The sequence below is a fragment of the Cinclus cinclus genome, chromosome 9 (assembly GCF_963662255.1).
Source record: "Cinclus cinclus chromosome 9, bCinCin1.1, whole genome shotgun sequence".
Taxonomy (NCBI): Eukaryota; Metazoa; Chordata; class Aves; order Passeriformes; family Cinclidae; genus Cinclus; species Cinclus cinclus.
The window spans coordinates 2,908,444-2,927,827 of record NC_085054.1 but is presented as its reverse complement, the minus strand read 5'-3'; the positions used below and the strand labels follow the sequence as shown (position 1 = coordinate 2,927,827).

The 19,384-nt window shown below is 40.0% G+C and overlaps 1 protein-coding gene across 1 annotated transcript in view; it reads right to left on the bottom strand.

The window, feature by feature from the left end:
* Nucleotides 1-905: 905 nt before the first annotated feature.
* BMPR2 (bone morphogenetic protein receptor type 2) overlaps nucleotides 906-19,384 on the bottom strand; it is a 97,967-nt gene continuing 79,488 nt past the window's right edge. The window contains exons 6-13 of the mRNA XM_062498345.1: nucleotides 17,530-17,760; nucleotides 13,552-13,666; nucleotides 11,790-11,950; nucleotides 10,528-10,675; nucleotides 9,583-9,719; nucleotides 5,796-5,968; nucleotides 3,467-4,728; nucleotides 906-1,656 (exon numbers count right to left, since the gene is read on the bottom strand). Coding sequence (XP_062354329.1) covers nucleotides 1,406-1,656; nucleotides 3,467-4,728; nucleotides 5,796-5,968; nucleotides 9,583-9,719; nucleotides 10,528-10,675; nucleotides 11,790-11,950; nucleotides 13,552-13,666; nucleotides 17,530-17,760 — 2,478 coding nt within the window. The 3' untranslated portion in view covers nucleotides 906-1,405. The remainder of the gene's footprint in view (nucleotides 1,657-3,466; nucleotides 4,729-5,795; nucleotides 5,969-9,582; nucleotides 9,720-10,527; nucleotides 10,676-11,789; nucleotides 11,951-13,551; nucleotides 13,667-17,529; nucleotides 17,761-19,384) is intronic.

The window sequence follows — 19,384 nt, the reverse complement described above, 5'->3', positions numbered from 1 at the left end:
ACATTCACTGACAGCTAAAATCAATGTGCATACAAACTGAAAGAAGGGACTAAGTGGAGGGGAAAAGAAATCCCCAACCCTCCCCCACAAACACACATTAATTTTAAAAGCATGCAATAAATTTTAACAAGATGAATGAGGGCCTCTAAGAACTCTGAAGGGAGGACGAGTTTCAACTCAACTTGGCAACAACAATCAATTAGGATGCACCCACCTGCATAAGTAATCAGGCTGATTTTTACCCCATTCTGGCTGTAAGGAGGTAAATCAGGAAAGACTTGTGACTCATCACAGAACTGTTTTGTGCCAAGTAAGATTCATTATTTTTTTTACTCTGTGTAAACAAAATACGTTCACAACCTATCTTCACTCAAGCTTTTAAGTATGACAATTATTAATATTTCTGAATAAAGCGTATTTTTCAATGTACATCATTAGTGATCTAAATAAGGTTTTACATAAATACAGGGGGTGAAACTGCACACAAAATAAAATGGAAAAAAATGGCTGACACCGTTTCCTTACATTTGTTCAACATTTTGTTACTCAACTTCACAGGCTGGCATCTACTACTATAAAGGAAACATATTTTGATTTGGGAGGATCCAAAGAAAGGTACGGAGCTCAGATTTTTTTTGTTTTGTTCCTTTTTTAAAGCCCTTTCTAGTTGGGGAAAATTCATGCACTGTCACCTCTGAGCACAATGTAATATTGGCAGCTGCTTCAAGCTGGCTACGATGTGCAAAGTTCACTGTCATGACCGGCTGACCGCTCAACTGTCAAGGAAAAATCAACAAATACAAAAATGGGAACATGTGGCAGTTTTAGAAATACACTTTTCAATAAAGCCTACTGTGAACTATAGACTATTGCACATTTCAACATGACACAAGGAAAATAAGGGGTTCAAAAGAGAATACACTTTGTAACATAGAAATATACAGACTAGCTTGTGCACAGAAATCAAAACATGGTTACAAGACACCACTGCAGTCAAACCTGTCTTATAGTCTGCTTATGATCTTAGTGACCTTAAGAAACTGGTCCAAACTGATTATCAGCAATACTTTTTTTTGTTACTTTTTTTTTAAAAAAAATATTTTGAGACCACATCTTTGATACACATATATATATTCCGTGGTCAAAACAGACAGACTTAACTTTAGCGATACTAAATAAAAGTGCAAAAACGTTCAAAAAATAAAACAAAATAAAAAAATATGGAAGCATAAGCTAAAAATTTTCTGCATAGCTGAAATCTATTTAAAGCGAGTCCTTGGTAGGGGTTGCTGACAGGAGGAGAAAGCAGTTTTGTTTTGTTTTTTTTTTTTTTTTTTAAAACGTCTTCTGCATGTTTGTTTCCAATAACACAAAGAAAAGGTCATTTGCCGGCGTTTGAAGTATTTCACAGGCAGTTCACCCCCGTGTCCTTAGACACCATAGTGGTGGCAGTGCCCCCCTCTGCAAGGTAGACAGCAGTGCTGGATTTGGGGGGCACTGCCTGCTCACTGCCGTTGTTGTTGACCTCGCAGGGCAGCGGCTCCGTGGAGATGACCCACGTCGATGGGCGCCAGCGCTTGAGAGAGTACGGAGTTTTCACACGCTTCTTGATCTTCTCTCCTGAGCCTGATTTGCCATCCTGTGAGGAGTCACCTACTGAAGGGGGAGAAAAAAAAACAAACAAAAAAAAACAAAAAAAAACAAAAAAAAACAAAACAAACAAAAAAAACAAAACAAAACAAAACAAAAAAAACAAACCAAAACAACAACAACCACCAAAAAAAAACCAAAACAAAACAAAAAAAACAGAACAGAAAATAGTATTGTGAGGAAGGTGAGATTAGACTGGAGTCCAGGGTTGTTATTTATGTGAAACAGAACGAGAGAACAAAATCTTTAAACATGGAAGCAACTGTGTGGCAGAGGCGTGGCAGGTGTATCAACCAGAACGACTGCCACTAAAACAAGGCTTAGATTCTGTTCTCTGTCAGAAATTCACTGAAGTGATCTGTGTTACCTGCAATGCACACTGGCATCAAACAGGAAAACCAGCGTTTGACATTTGAGGGGCTTTTGCAACCATAGTATCTTATATTACCTGCAATGGAAGGTACAGAAACATGTTGCTACTACTGGACAGCAAAGCTTAAAATTTGAATAGTGCAATTCAATGGTAGGCCCCAAATCCTACTCCACCTGGCAAAGCATTTCACCTGAAGACAAAATGGTCCATTCTCTGTTGAGATATTAAGTCAGGACTTGGAATGCTGGGTTGCAAAACCAACTTTAATCACGATAAAACTTCGGCAGTTGAAATCAGTTAAAAAAACTTTACACAACCCCTTCTTTTAACTTAACCTTTGATTAAAGGAAGTCACTGCAATAAACTTCTTTCTTTATCTCGGTAAGATTTCAACTCAAATCAACATGTTAAGACAAAAAATAATGTTTCCTACTTAAAAGGAAGGCTTACACATTCCATTGCTGAATATTCAACTACATTTGTTGAAAGATATGTTCTGGTTTGTTTTTAAACGTGGTATTTCCAAAGATGCCTGGCATCTCAGTTTACTCCACTAGTATCACAGCATCCTCCTAAACACAGTCACGAGATTTGCAAGCACCTTTCAAGACTACAGTGACTTCTGGAAATATATTTTCTTAAAAATGCATACCAGGAGGTCTTTCCAATAGTTTAAACAGGCTCAAATCTAGAGGATGTACCTAATTTAACTATAACTGCAGGATTATATTCTTACTGGAAAAAGGAAAGCTCCACTGTAACTTCAGACTTCTGGCCATAAAATTCTCAAGGAGGTTATTCTGAAATAAACTATTAAGATCAATTCCTTCTCTAATTACTGGGATTAGTTTTTACGTACATGGCAAACTGATGAAGAATTGCTCTGTTGGAGCTAGGACAGCAAAATAGAAAATACCTGACCCTCCATTTAGGCTGGACTAGTACAGTAAAATCAGTGGCTTTAAAATCATGAAGCTACTACTACATAAGTAGTTATTATAATAAATTATTTTAATCAATGCCTCTTAGAGACAGCTACTCTTGAGAGAATGCAGAAAAGTGAGGAAAAAAAGGTATAAGGTCCCCCTGCAGGAAAAAATAGGACACTTTTTCAATATGCTTTGCAGCTACCAAAGGTGGGAACCTTGCAAGGAACAATGAAGGTTAACCTAGAGACAAAATGGACGGGTTAGAAAAGAGACAGATTTATTCTGTTGTATGCGGAAGGATGATAGTGATCTAATATACTGGAAATGATGGAGACAGGACTTAACCAGAAAGACTAAAATCGTGCTGAGAGAAAAATCTCATTTATATGAGATTTAATAAGTATGCTTTAAGGAGAGACAGGAGAGACACAAACCATTTCTGCTCAAGCAGACACATATGCAGTTATTAGGCAGAAAGGCGTCAGGGAAACCATTCAGTCCTGCGGGCACTTACACTGCACACTACTGCTATCCAAACTACTCGTGGCCGACAGATCCAGCGAATTGGGCCTCTGCGCTCTTCTGGGCTGGGTCTGCCCAGCATTTCTCACCACGTTCCGGGTGCCGGCTGCAGCCGTGTCCGCACACGGGTTGCTGTTGTTGTTGTTGGCGTTCGTCCGGCCGCCATCCGGCGGTCGCTCCCTCCTGTCCACCAGGCGCTCCAGAACGCCTTCGTCGTGGCCCACCTGCTGTTCCCGCCTCAGCAAGGGCTCGTGCTCGTCGGGACTGGAATTGATGTTCAGCCGACCGTCCTCCCCGCTGAACTGGTTCTGAAGCATTTCCTGGGCCCTCTGCGCCACCGAGCCGCTGCTCTGGCCAGAGGGCACCGTGCCGTTGGCGTACTGGGCGGCGCCAGCATGGGAGTTCGTGCCGTGGCTCCTCCCGGCCACCCCGTTCATGGTGACCGTCACCACGTGAGGCTCTGCAGCGTTGATAGTGTTCATCTTGGCAACGCCCGTTTCCACTTGCTTCAAGTTTGATTTGTGCTTGCCACCGAATTTTAACCGCGGCTCCTTTGTTGAGTTTTTGGTGTTCAGAGGGAGGCTAGTAGGCCTCTTCGGGAGGTTCTGTTGCTTGGGTAGAGGATAGACCTGAGCAGATGGGACATCTGGAATCAGACACGCCTGACCGTTGGCAGCTTGTGTGAAGTCCTGCTGTCCTGTCACCTCTACTGCAAGTTTTATCAGCGGGTAAAGCAAGCTGGAACTAGTGCTGCTGAGCGGATCTGGCCCGCTAAACTGCTTAAGTGAATGTTCCATCAGATTCTCATCAGAGCTTTCTTTCAGGTTCTTATCCACTTCTTTTGGATCCAATTTATTTGTCTCCAAGTCCTCCTCTGTTAGCTGCAGACAAACAGGGGTGGGCCCACCTGGCTGCATGACATTTGTAGTGTGTAAGTTTGTTTCATCCGAGTAAGGCATTTCGGATATGGTGGTCATGCCAGTGCTGGGAGTGAGGCCAGCTGTATTGGTGGTGGACAAACTGGTGACACTTGTCTCGGGACTAGGGATGCGAGCTTGAGCCTGTTGCCGCTCGTAGTTAATGGAATTTCTATTCTTTTCCCCTGAAGTCAGTGGTGTAGTGGACATCGAATGTTCAGAAGAAATGTTCTTCACTATGCTGTCAGCGTGGTGGATTGAATCTTCAATGTAGGAGGAGGAAGAATAATCTGGATACGGCCTTATCTTTGATACACGTCTATGATGTGACAGATTCCTTTAAGAAAAAAAATATAGTATTAGGATCATATATGTAAAAATCACTTCAGACTATAATGCCTCTCATCTAAGAGAGCCGAGTGTCTTTCTGTTTCTTTTTGTGCATAAACTAAGGACACAGACAGTACAAGGTGAGGTATTTCAGCAACTTCTTGAAAAGTGCTGGGGATAAGAAAATTGGTTTTACTAGGGCAAAATTTCATCCCAGATGTTTTCTCCTAAGAGAAAATTAATCTACTTTTCCAAAATGCTGCTTGTCCAGTTGGAAAAGCACTGCTAAGGTTCTGTTCTAGATACAGAGAAGTGAAGCTGAAGAAGGTCAACAAAAACCCAACAGACAAGAAAGTGATTCCAGGAAAATATCACAAGGTCCTAAACCAGGAAAACTATACTATTTTGGCAATTTAGGTATTCTATGAATTGAATGTAATATTTTTTCATGACAATAAACACTATCAAATAGAGCAACATTATTCTTCTCTCAAATCTGGACTTCTAAAGTATACTATTAAGCACTGAAGTCAGTTCTGCAAACTCTTATTCCCTCTGGATCATATATAAGCAGAGAACATGCAGCACTTCTCTTGCTGGAGTTAGAATAACAATGACTTAAACAATGGCCCTGCAGTTTGTTAACTGAAAAACTACTGGCTTGAGACTTGGTAATTTCCTGAACTCATACTGATTGCAAATTCATAGTTTTTAGCAGAAGACTCTCTACAGAAGTTTGATGCATCATTTAGCAAGTGTACTTAAAGACAATTGACTTTGTCACTTTGCATCATGGCAAGCTTGCTCAGACAGTTTGCCTAAGCTCAGTTTAAAAAGGCCTCTCTCTAAGAAATACAGCTCTGTACATAAAAGCTGCCTGAATTCTGGGGACACACAGGAGATCTTCAGAACACAAGCAATTGGGATTATGTCATGCAGTACCCCTATGCAGACTAGGTCATGTAACACGCACCACTTAATGGGTGCAGCAAGCTGTAGCTTCTGTCCTGGAGTGAGCCAACTGCTGCACTGGGCACTTCCTGCTGACTAAACCCAAATGTCTTCTCTTCTTACCTCTCATTTTGCATGGTGGTTGACATAGGGTTGACTGTTGGACTAACTGATTTATTTCTCTCCCAAATCATCATGAGTTCTGCCATCCTCTCCTCAGCACACTGTGCTGTTAGTCGAGCTTCTGCATCTTGATCCCAACAATCTTCAATTGTTTCTTTAAGTGACCTCACAGCCTGCCAGGACACAAAACCCCTTTAAGTTATTATACCTTTATACTGTGCCTCTGATTCACTGTTTCATGGCAGCATTCCACATGCCTGAAAACAGCCACAAGTCAGTGAAGGAGAGAAACAGAAGATACACAATTTCATTTAAAGTTAATTTAAGCTAACAATCACAATATGCAAGTCTAATATCACACCTCACATACAGACATCAACTGGGAAGACACTTAGCTTTTCCTAAGTTCACCAATGTCCATACAACCTTCAGCCAGCCCTCTGATGGATGCATGCTCTGCTCACTCTCCTTGCCTTATGGGAGCTGTGCACTGAGGATTGCTGATATTCTGGAAATGCTGCCACAGTAATCCTCACAGTTCTGCTAATGGTCACTCCTTTGCTCCCCTGCACTGAATGCAAATAACAGCCGTGCTCACTTCATCATCTTTGTCTTCCTCTGTCTACCACAGTGACATCCAAATGGCTCATAAGTATCAATGAATTTGTCTGTGCCCTGGGAGGAGTTTTTTGTTGCACTTGTTTAACAGGTTGAGAAACAGAAACACACACGTGTTCCTGGCATCACACTGCAGGATGAACTGTACAGTCAGGACTAGAGCTCAAGACCTCCAAAACTGCCATATGTTCAGGGAACTGGAGAGGAAACAACTGAAATTACGAGCCCTGAACACTTCTGTTTCCACCCCATCTGGAGTACAACAGCCAGGCAGACATTTATGGGCCCCTGCTGCCAGTCTGTGGCCCACAAAGAGGATCTGGTTTGCCAGCACAGCCCACGTCTACAGCCCAGCTTTAACCTCTCCAGCACTGAGGACTGTGCATAATCCCAGCTGGGCACTAAGGCACTCAGTGGGTCCTGCTGACTGCCTTTGTGCCAGAACTGCCTCGTGCCCTTCTGGCACTGGAAGCCAGGACTAGCTCTGAGCATGAGCCAAGGGCTCCTCACCCACCGTGGGCTCCTGGCACTGCCTGCACCTGGCAGTCACTGCTGCTCCGTGATGCAGCTCTGGCTGCACAGGTGGGGACCAGCTCCCCCACAAGAAAACCTTTTCTCTCCCTTCCCACAGCAGATCACAGAGGGGATAAGCCAATATCCTCCCCTTAGCTGAGGGACACGAGCCTAAAAACACCCTCGGGGACAAGGACAAGATGGGGTACTGGATCCATTTTCTCTCCCACAATAAAATGTCTTCATTCAGCTTTTAGGACCCAATTTTGTCACAGTTTAGACTGAGTTAGTGGACACCTTAATCTCCTGCCTTGCCTCTTTGCAGGACTCTCCCCTACAGGTTTCACCAGCAGCAAATTCAACCAGTGTTTAATTTAATACTGTCTGTCCTCTGGCAGATCCTTTCCTTTAGATGTGTTAAGGATCATTAAAGGAACACAGCAGAGACAGTATAGACAGTTATCAAAACTGAAGTTCTTCAGCGTCACATTTACCACAATTATGTGTTTTCTATTAATTTCAGGCTGAAAGACAACTATGCTAAAAATAGCTATTTACAAGTACTAGCACTCATCAAAAAGACAGAAGGGACCAGAAATCTGCATTATTCTATTATTCTGTTAATATCCTTCAGAGCTGACCTCTGAAGTCAAGCATGGACCCCACTTAGGCAAGTGAGACAAGAATTCTGTAACATCTCAACCCAGTTTAAAGCCTTTTAATTATTTTATGTACATCCTGTCCTCAGGTTGTTGCTTTATACTGCAAAAAACAATACTGATAATCAAGGTCTGTAACATATCATAGATGGCTCCAGAAGCAGACTAAGACTGCATAGGTAACCACAAATCAGGATTCCACATCTTTTGAGTAACTTAATTATGAGATTTTAAAAATCCATTATTTTTTATTCATATTTCTCTAATGAAAAGGACAAATGCATTTGTCTCATAGAAGAATTTGCATGAAGGAATTATTACCCAACATATCAGCAGAGCTTTAAATAATGGAAAGAAGTCTTTGATCCCATGCATTAGATACAGGAGATTAGGACATGGGTCTAGAGTGAGGTTATCTGGAGCTTAATTTTCTACACTATCTGCCCTAGAGTGCTCATTCAGATATTATCCTAGACTGGCATAGGGTGGAGGAAGTTGTTTGACACCTGTGATTATTCTTTTCTTTTAAAGCAATGATGTAGATAAATTCTTAGAACTGGAGTTATCATCACCATTTTGATTATTTGGAAAAAAAAAATAGTAACAACACAAAGAATGTGTTAGGTATTTTAAATATGCAGACCATCTAATAATGCTGGAGTCTATCAGCTTGCTAGAATACAATTAACATTTTAAATGGCAGTCTGCAAAACAAAACAAACCTTGAACTGTTTCAGTTTTGATTCTCTTCAGAAAGAGCTGTCAAGCTTGGTTCTTCCAACACTTCATTTACCAACGTGGCTATAGTTAAACCAGCTGCTGTTTGATTTCCTATACAGTTTGGGTACAGATTTCTCTTTCTCCCTCTAGCCCTCTTTGCCCCTGAGACAGGGTGGCCAAAAGTGTGTAATAAAAGCACCTCTCTTGGAAGCTCCCAGCTCAGTTACAACATGTTTTACTGCAGAGTACCACTGCAGGCTATGCTCCTCTCCCAAAGCAGGTTTACACATTTACAAGTACCAGCACAGGTGAGGCTTTGGGCTCCTCCTTGTCTGCACAGTAGCTACAAACTTATCAACCACCAAAGTCTCTGAAGATTGAAGAGCATCATTTCAGTAAGGGAGTAACAAGAAGTCTCTTTTAAAATAACAGTCAAATATGCCATTTTCACACTTGCAATTAAGCTGTATTACCTTGGATCAGGTGGAACCCATTAACTGTTTGCATAGCACCTGGCTGGTAGAGAAAGACAAACAGCCACCTCCAAGCCAAGGGGATTCACATTACCTGACCTTTGCTGCAGATGAAAGCAAGCACAGACTCTCACCAGAGCTCAGCTGACTTGCTCTAACTTGTTGGCTTGCAGGAGCAAGGCTGTAAGCCACAGCTACACTCATTCAAAACAACAAACAATATTATGATGTTTATAGTCTTGAAAATAAAAATTGCAGATCAAATGAAGCCATATAAATTTTTTATGCAGTTATAATGAAATGATTGCTAGAAGCTTTGGCCTCTGCAAATCCTGAGGACTATACAAGTTCAAAAAGTTTATTACAGTGTTTACCAATTTTAGTTTTGGAAGTTTTATTGATGTTTTTGCCAGCTATGTTAGCTGAATTTTATTAGTTTATAAGATGTCAAAAGGCAAAAAATGGCTTTGTGTTTCTTATTCAGAACATGGAGAACACATGGGCACTTCATGTACACTACAGATAATGTCCAAAATTAATGTAACAGGTTATCCTCTGTATATCACACAGCAGCATGCAATAACAACAACAATAACATTTTTTGTTAAAAGAAATTTAACTTTCATGTCAATAACTTTTAAAAACTGAATTCAATATTTAAAAAGTCCAGACAGAAACAACTCCGAATCCTTAACTACTAACAAAGAGGAAAAACAACCCCAAAATCTAAAGAATTGCTTTTAAGAAATGAGTGCATCCTAAAGCTGGTTAAATCACTGTTTCTTTGAAAATATTGTCCCTCACCAGGCTGTTCTCCTTCCATGCTTCTGGGAATTTTGGTCTTTGCTTCTCTCTAGACACCAAGACCTGCATATCTTCAAAAGTGGGATGGTTTCCGACTTCAGTCTGGAAAGCCATCTGGTACTCTGGCACAGATTCCCCTGTTAGCAAAAGAAAGAAAGGAAAAAAAAAAATAAATCAATCACAGATTAAAAGGCAGAGCAAAGGCTTTCAGCTGATGAAAGGCATTATCAAAGTTGCTGTCTATCAAGATATTCCCCACTTTCCCCAAGTCTAACTTCCAAAAAAAGGCTGAAATAACTGCAAATGAACTAAGTGCTGTTCAGCAACTTAGGATAGCATCCTCAGACTTTGCTGTTTCAGTGGCACGTTTGGAATGTCCTGGAGCCTGAAGATGACACCTACTTTCTGTGAAATGCCAATGACTGATTATATTCATGCACCTCATTCAGGAGGAAGCCCAGCAAGATGACAAGCCTCTGCACACAAAGCACAGCTGTTGGACTGCATTTTAGATTCAGTCTGTATGCTGCAGCTTGGGAAGAAGATGGTGGATGTGGCACAATCTCACCTGTAAATTTTAAGTCTGCTTCCTTTTGCTTGATGTTACAGGCAGGGAGGATTTCCCCCAATTTTCAATGTCCTATCATAAATAAAGGTACGAGAACTGAAAACACCGCCTTTGCCGTCATTTTAACTCTCAGTGTTTTTAAACTCTGGACAACACTAACAGCAATAATAACGCTCAAATGGCATTTAGCACGAGGTCTGAGCAGGTAACACCAAGGTTTCAAGCAGGAACCACGCCTTGCTCTCACATGCACCGTCCTGACAAGCACCACCTCGAACACTAGATGGCACCGACTGGATGGCAGAAGCAATTGAGAGAATTGGTCGCTGGTGCCACTTCCTACTATTCTGGTTTTTTTTCCAGTTCTTTTCAGTTACCTGGGAAGAGGTCTGTACATCTCATGAATATCTCCCAGTAGATAAGGCCCAGTGCATACATATCTACTTGTTTCAAAGCAGATTCACAGTCCCTCAAGTTCACTGCTCCTTCCAGCACTTCTGGGGCCATATAGCGGATCGTACCGACCTGGGAAAACATCAAATCAAAGCTTCACATCAGGATATAAACTCCAAATTCGATTAAGTTTTGTAATGCCCTGTTCTGCTTGGTATTTTCTACAGTTAAGGAAAACACAGCTCATTCCTAATCAATGTCCTCAGCTTCTGGATTCTTACCAGTCTAGTCATAACAAAACCCTTCCCCCACTCTCACTTTTTTGTATGCACCAAAACAAAATTATTTTGTCCCTTACTTAATGTGCTCATATGAAATATGATACCGTAGAAGCGTTTCTTTTTCCTGAAATTACTCTGTTAAACACCAAGGTATGTATCATAATGCAAGAGGATCCTGCTGAAAAGGAAACTTGTTCTCTATTCCTGGACTGTCAGCAAGGTTCCACCCTCCATCTTCTATAGTCAAAGGTTATTAACACTCTTGGAAGATACCTATTCATTTTCACTAGGACATCTTTTAGATCAGAGCACTTACTCATCCGTACTTGTAGGGCAGTATTTCATCAAAGGACTATCTCACATCCCTGCATTTTAACCAGCAGTTTCCCTGTGTCTTTGTTCAGTATGGGAAGATCTAGATGGAGCTCTTCTGCACTAGGTATTTTCAATTTAGCACTTGCTTTCCAAGGGAGAGTGATTAGCAGAGTATAGAATGTTCTTTGAACACCATATGAAGTTTTAAAAGCACAGGCAACAACTACACTGAACTCTGCTTAAAACAGTCTCACTGTATTTCAGTAGCCTCTTATTAGATGTCAAGCAGAAGATGCAGAATGTAGTATGTCACCATTCCAGAAAAATTAACACCAAAACCAAAAATTAAAGCCAAAACCAAAGAAAGTTGGACCTTCAGTTAGCATTTGCAGTACAAGACCAAAGGGACCTGCACCACATAATCACAGAGAACACGGCAACCAAACGTACCTTGTGTCTTCCCATATCTCACACAGAAACGTCACTCTGCCAATCCATCACCTCTCAAAATGGCAGGTTTGTAAAGAGTATCTTGAGAATAAAACCAGTTTCTTCATATGGAGGCTTGAGCTACTTCTCACCCATACTGCAGTCATCCCCCATCAGAGAAACTGTACCACCTGAACATTCATCCAACCATTTGTACTTACCTCACTAATGGCTGCGTTGTCTTCCTCACCCGGCCGTACCAGTCTGTTCCCAGTTAACTTCATGGAGAGCCCAAAATCACTGATCACACACGTTCCATCATTCTTCACCAGCACGTTGCGGCTGTTCAAGTCACGATGGGATATGGCAGGTTTGTAATGGTCTGCTCGGACACACGCAAAGTGCTTGTTACTATCTGAGCAATTCTGCTGTTTGCCAGAGTGAGAGAACTCTCTATGTCTGCTCAGCTATTATAAACAGAGAATCAACTTATTTTTTTAGAAAGCTGATGTTTTTGCTTCTTTATGATGAGCTCCAGAGGAAGCTACCTAGAGAAAACTGACTGGCATCCAGAGTTTCAACTGTATGATATATTAGGCTACTGCCATATACAGTTCTAATGTTCGACAACAGTCTTCTTCCCAAGGGATATTTCAGCATTATTTTGGCAGTGGGGACATTGTATACTTAAACACAGATCTGCTGCCACAGCCCTAACAGCCATTCCAAATACTCTCTGTCATTTCCACACTCCTGTACCAAATGCAGCACCAATTATTCACATTATAACTGGAATTACCATTGCCACTTATTCAGAAGATATGGGGAAAATATTATTCCAGAGGGTCTTAACATGTTCATCTTGCAAAGGATCTGATCTTTTCCAAAGAATAATATCAGTTGTTCCTAGTTTTTATTTACTTTACTAGTAAAGCAACCAGCAATACAGAACGTGTTTTACTGTGGAATTTATTCTGCTCCATGCATTCCTTCCTGGCATTCACAGACTGTGGCTCTCTTCTCCTTTATGATGGAAAGCTTACACATTTTCTGGTTGCTGATGGCCACACCTGTCTGCACATCTCAGAATGATGACGTTAAGATGATAGCTGCACTTTCAATGGCACACAGGAATGCTGATTTGGGTATTTTCAGCACTTTTAATGGCATCTCTAGCTGCCATTCTTTGCTAGTGCTCATGCTTAACATTTGAGATACATAGTTTGAAATTTTAATCTGAACATTAGCACCTTAGTGTAGATATAATGAAACCAGCCTTTTATTTATTGCTAAAAACCTAATGTTCAGTGCCAGGCCATATTCTGCAGCCTGATAGATTCTGCATCACAGATCTCAGAATACCTACTTTATAATTATGATACTTCAGCTGCTGAAACACTGGCTGAAGCATGCACGCAGAGATAGAAAGATCCAAATCAATATACTGTCACAGCCACTACTCTAATTAAGTACCAGAATCCAGCAGTATTGTTTGTACACAGCAAAGACTAGCCCACACCCTCCGACAAGAATCCAGAGATATAATAAATAAAACTACAGTGAGGTTAGAAGACTTCATTGTTTAGCATACAGCTCACACACAAACTAAAAACTGCTTTGCTGATTTGTTTCTGAGCTGCAAGAACAGACACAACACCTCATCTGTTTGCCTTCTGCCAGAGAGGCAGCCAGTGCTTCATGTCCTCAGCAATCTGTTGCCATGCTACAGCAGCACTGCACAGCTCTGCCCTCTCCTGCCTCTCCCTGGGGCTCTCCCAGCTCACACTCAGCCTTTTCACACCAGGGTCACAGAGCCCACAGCACGGGGCTCTTCACATGGAGGGAACATACCAGAAGTTCCGAGCAATCTCTATTTGCATTCATCGTTTTCCTACTCAGAGTAGGACAAAAGAAAGGCTGGGATCTACTACCTGATAAAAGTAAGAATATCCTGGAGATCTTTGCATCCCTTCCTGGCCTTACCTCCTCGAGGCAGCTCCGTGTGCAGGTACGCCAAGCCCCGAGTTATAGAGTGAGCCAAACGACAAGAGCTCACCCAGTCACTTGTGTGGAGACTCAAATATTTGCACAAAGAACCCTAAAAGAACCCCCCCAAAAAAAGACAAAAACAAAAAAACATGGATTAAAATCATTGTCCAGTAGAATAACTCAAAATATTTTGGAGACTCAGTTTTATTCACTGCTTCTAAAAGGTATAAACCTGCAACTGCTTATGTGTTTACCCACATGTTTTAAAACACAAGATTTGACTGAAGTTTCATTAAATTCCAGTGCTGCCATTTCATTTCTTTAAAGAGAAATAGAAGTTTTGTCACAGAATAACTGGGATTGTCTCTAGAAAAAAATTATATCAATTATTAAAGTCTTGTTGTAGAACAGAACAAAGGCAACTGCAGACGTAACAGCCTGGGTTTCCAAAATGCAGGCTTTAGACTATTATCACTTAGAGAATGCCCAACATCTCTCACAAGTCTTGCTATAATCTATTTATGTATCTGAACAAAACCACCCCAAAGGTAATTCCAAATAGGAGTGAGTCCACATGCATTGAAGAAACGTGAAAAAAAAGAATGTCATGTTCCTCCCTTTTCTTGAAAGCAAAGTTAGATGTGTAAAATGGGGGATCTTCTAGTGATTTGTCATGAAATCTCTAAGAAAACCAAAAGGAAGTGTGTCAATTATGATACTGAGATATTCTAGAAACTGAGACTGCAATCCAAAACAAGAGCAAGACACTGCAAATTCTGACACCTTTGACCCAGTCCCCAATGAAAATGTACTTAAACAAATTAAATCCTCAAGCACAAAGTGCAGGTAATCTCCCTAACTCTGCATGCTTATTATATTTTTAGGATTACAAACAACCCTGATTTTGCCTATTTAAGTCTAATCTTAGAGATACACCAATGTGTAACATCAGATGCAACATTAAATACATGCCATTGCAAAGTAAGTTCTACAATGTTTGGTTCATAGAAATTTGGTATGAGTTCCTTTGGAGCTGACACTCAGGTATGTCATGGATGCACAATCCAGATGGAGGCACACAGATACTAGAATTCATAGTGACTGAAGTATTGACATTTTTTTAATCCAGTGCTAAGACTAAAACCAAGTTTTTTGACACTTCTTAACAGAATCATGGAAATTTCAAACTTAGTCTGTGCAGAACAAGGAACCCCTCAAGAGGCGACGTCCTCAGTGAAAACACAGACTGAATGTCACTTGTGCAAGTTTACACAAGTAGTTTTTGTTTAAAATGCTGTTATATGATCTTCAAATAGGTTCTGTAATATATAAAAAAAAGCTCTGAATCCACCTAGAAATAAAGCAATTTCATGCTTTTCCTTGTTGTTTATAGCTTTGTAAGAAATATAAACCCTATTAGCCTTCAAATGTCATAAGCTTGGCCTTTTTTCTTGGCTAGGTGGGTTGAGATTCCAGCCCATTCTAATGGAGGCCACAGGACTGTCATCATGATGTGCCTGGGAAATATTCACTGTACTAAACCAGCTTCAAGATCTTTCTGCTGCAAAGCCTGCCCACCACCTGATGTTTTTAAAGCTAGCTGAAGGCTGTATTTTATGCTTTTAGTGAAGCTAAAAAGCTAACCAGGAAAGGCTGTAGTCAAGATTTAAACAGTGATATATTTGTAATTTTAAGACTATTTTGTCAGAGTCATGAGCTGCATGTTTAATTTGTGATATTTTTTCTTACTATAACTTTTGATAAAACTCCTGTTTTTAACAATGAGAGATTCTATTTGTGTTTTAGAACAATTTTTCTGTTCTTCTGAAGGGACAAGAGTATCTGACCATTGGGGTGATAATTCTGTGGCTATTACGTATTTCCAACTATGCCATCCCTCACAACTGACTCTTTTACAGACCTGCTACACCTCATCAGAACAGCATGTTGACTGATAAATACACATATCATCCCTCTTACTTGCCTATTTCCTTTGGTCTGAAGGCCTGTGTGGATGAAAACACAACGTGGGTCAAATCTATCTGTCTTGCTTTCACCAAGGTCACCCCAAGAACATTTTTCTGTGTAAAAATGCCCTGGTTTGTGTGTTTTTATTTTCAGGAAGGAAAGTATTTTGCTGGAGAATGCTGTTTCGGATGGGGAATATTTCACCTGCACATCTTGTATTGGTTAGTCCTTATTGAAATCAGATTTATGGCTCCAGTTTGAACACTGCAATTCCCTTCTAGCAGGGCTGCCACAGCAGGCTTCCTTTTCTGCTGTTAACTCCACATACAGCAGAACATCTGCTCACTGAATTACAGATCACACTGTGCATTAATTACACCTGCTGTGCACTTTTTCCAATGTCTTCCAAACAACCAGTGGATTGATTTTAGACTAATCTTGCTGTTCTTAATACCACATTGGGAAGGACTCTGATAATATGATGTCATAAGCTTCATCTGTACATTCAATCAGGTCATTAACAGAGCCTGTTTACATAAGCAACAGGACACAAGTTTCAATCAAATTACACTTCAACTGAAAATCCTTTCATTCAAGAAAACAGCAATACCAGACCACCTATGAAGACAGTTTTGCTATGTCCTCCCAGCAGTAGAATACTCACTTGATTTTACTTAACTTTCACTTCATTGCATGAAAATATGCCAGTTTTGTCATAAAATATTTTCTCATAAAATATTTTCTCATAAGATGTGCCATGCTTTGCCACTGTCCACGTGGTATGGGCACAAACGACCCTTTTCATGGTCACTCCTAGTTTCTGCAATCTCTTCTTAGATGCCTGTCTTACAAGCTGACATGATCAAGTGTGTTCTCACTTAAAAGTTTCAGTTAAGACACATTTCTTGTATTTGTGCTTTGTTGCATTAAGTTACTACATAGTGTATGTGTGTGTAAATACATACATGTATTCATTTTATTTATGTTTATGGTATGTATTTCCATGGGTGCATTTAACTTTCAATACAAGCATATACAGAGAGACTAAAAAACCCTAAGACAGGCCATCATTACTGCTACTTAGCACTGTTCTGCTCTTTTTTGATATTCAAAAAGGCAGAAATAAAAGGTCAGGCTTCAGCCATCCCCTACACACACTGCAGGAAATATGAGTTTTTCTTACTTGAGACCAAAAAGCTTGTTATAAAAATTATTCAACTGAGCAACTACAATTCTTTCCCATACACAGGCAAAAATAAAAGCCAAAAACAAAAACAACACAATTTTTTGCACTTTCATATATATAACCCCCATGTACATGTTACGATTTTTCAGGAAAGTGAATGTATTATTCACATTAGTACTGCATATTTTTTAAATGTTTCTGTATATGTGTGTACACACACAGAACATTAAGTACTCTAATCCATGAATTTGAGAAAAATAAACATTCAGTTACGCTGAGGAAATTTTAAGATAAAGCAAGGCTGCCTTCTTAAGACATGTCCTACATCATCAGTATCTGCCACAGAAAGCTTTAAAGAAGGTAACAGGATAAAAAGGCACCATGATTTATAGTACCACAAACTAGTTTGACAACAATCTCGTGTATCTATCACATTTCACTGTAAAAAAACCCCACTACTTACAGCTATTGAACGAGGTCACAAGACAGAGATAATGCCTTAATATTAGGAAGTTTTAAATTTATTAGATTATTTTTAAGTCAAAAGAACTCTTTAAATTCTGTCATTGAATAAGGACTAAAAAAAAACCTTGCACCAAAACAGAGCTAGGAATTTGTAAGACTACATTTGGTAGGACTAACTAGGAAACCTAAAAGGGTATTGCAGTAACCCACAATAAGGTCCATTAAAATGGTCATTTATATGGATTATTTTTACATTACTGTGCAAGAAAGCAAAAAAACCTAAAGTACATCCTTTTCACGTGGCTATCCTTAGGGTTCTTAACCCAACCAATTGATTCCTTTGAAGCACTTACATTGGGGTAATATTCCATCACCAATAAATATTCCATCCGGCCGTCCGCAGTGAATCTCTCATCCCCCACAATGAAGCGGGCGATGTTATCGTGCTCCATCAGTGGAATCCTGTAAATGTTCCTCTCATTGACAAAGTTCTGACGATTAGCAAAAGAAAATACTTTCACAGCAACTGGACGTTCATCTAAGGAACCTTTATACACTGCTCCGTATCGTCCCCGGCCAATCAACTGCAAAATAGATAAAGAATTAGTACAAAAAATACAGATGAAGGCAAAGCAAAAGTTCTCACTCTACAAGAATCGGATGCCAACTTTTATCCTGACTTATAGTACATGAACAGTGAAGACAGTATTTTGTAATAAAAGCCAGAATTAGAATGCTTTCACAGATGTTATTTTGGAGCTGGAAACCTCAGCACAAGCCAACATAGGTTTTACTAAATCGATTTCTAGTCTGAATATCCAGTAGATATATCATAAATAAGCTATTCAGTACTTTTATGTACAGAATCAATAAAATGTGTGTTTTGTGCTGCTAATTCTCTTACTATCTTTTGCCCACTAAAGATGTATAGCTTTTATGTGATCAATTTTATTTCTCTCCAGAAATCACAGACATTAAGCAAAACATTTTAGGTTTAGGACAGTTCATAAGCTGTACCTTCCAGGTTAGCAATAACAAAATATGCATTTGTAGTGCAAAATACATGTCAAAAGAGGTAAACAGATTTTAACAGAAGGAAGTAATTCCTGACTAAATGGGAATCTTTATTCTAGCCCCCACTATGTTAAACAGTCTTCAAGAACACCTTTCACATCTCCACAGTAACTGCAGAAGATGTGGTCTCTACTCTAAACCAAATTGCAGGACCACTTTCAGGAAGAGCCTTAATTCCTAAAGCTCAAATAATTCCAACTACATAAGAATTTAAGCACCTATTTAAAATATTTTTCAGGAAGACCCACACATGAAACTGTAAGGATTTTGTGAGCTGCCTTTTTTTTTTTTTTTTTTTTTACTTTTGAAATACTTACAAATGGAGGAGGAAGAGAAAACAGAAGGGATAACAGAAGTAATGTTTCTAAAGATGATCAAATTGTTTTACAGGAAAGTTTACAAAAATAAAGTATCATTTAATGGAGAGACTTTCCATTTCTCAGTCTTTTAATATCACTGGGTTGCAAAGCAGCAGCAAGTCAGTTCAAGGTACAAATCTGGAATGTAATCTACCCACAGAAATGTCAAAAGGCAAGCACAGGTTAAAACATTTGTCCTGCAACAGCCTGTGACTGCAGGCAAGGGGTCAGCTCCTTAGGACACAAGAAGCAGGACAGAAGACACCACAGCAGATCCCTATCAATTTTCAGACTCGGAAAAAGTCACTGCTTCCTCCAAGACTGAATTATGAGTACAAGTGCTTTCATCTGGGGCTTTGCACCCTTCTGCAATGCACATTGTTAGACTCTCACACTGCATGTCTGCAGTCTGCATCTCTAGGTGGGGTTTCTACGGGGAAAAAGAAGGAAAGCACCATTCAGCATCTCACTCATTCTACTCATTTTTTTCCCCATAAATAGGGAAATAGGCTAATAGGTTTTAAAAATTCCATATTGTTCCATCGAGCACACCAACTGGAAGCATAACATCTTGCAGTTTTGTGATGATACACCTAACACCAAGCTGAGCAGAAAGTTCTGCTTGGCCTCTAGTAGCCATGGAGCTAGATGGTGCCCCACACTGAAGAATGACTACACAGAAATGCACCACTACCGAAATATACTGCCCTATCTGCAGCACATTCTATTTTCCAAGAGTGCTACTGCAGAATTTCAAATTCCTACAGTAGGACAC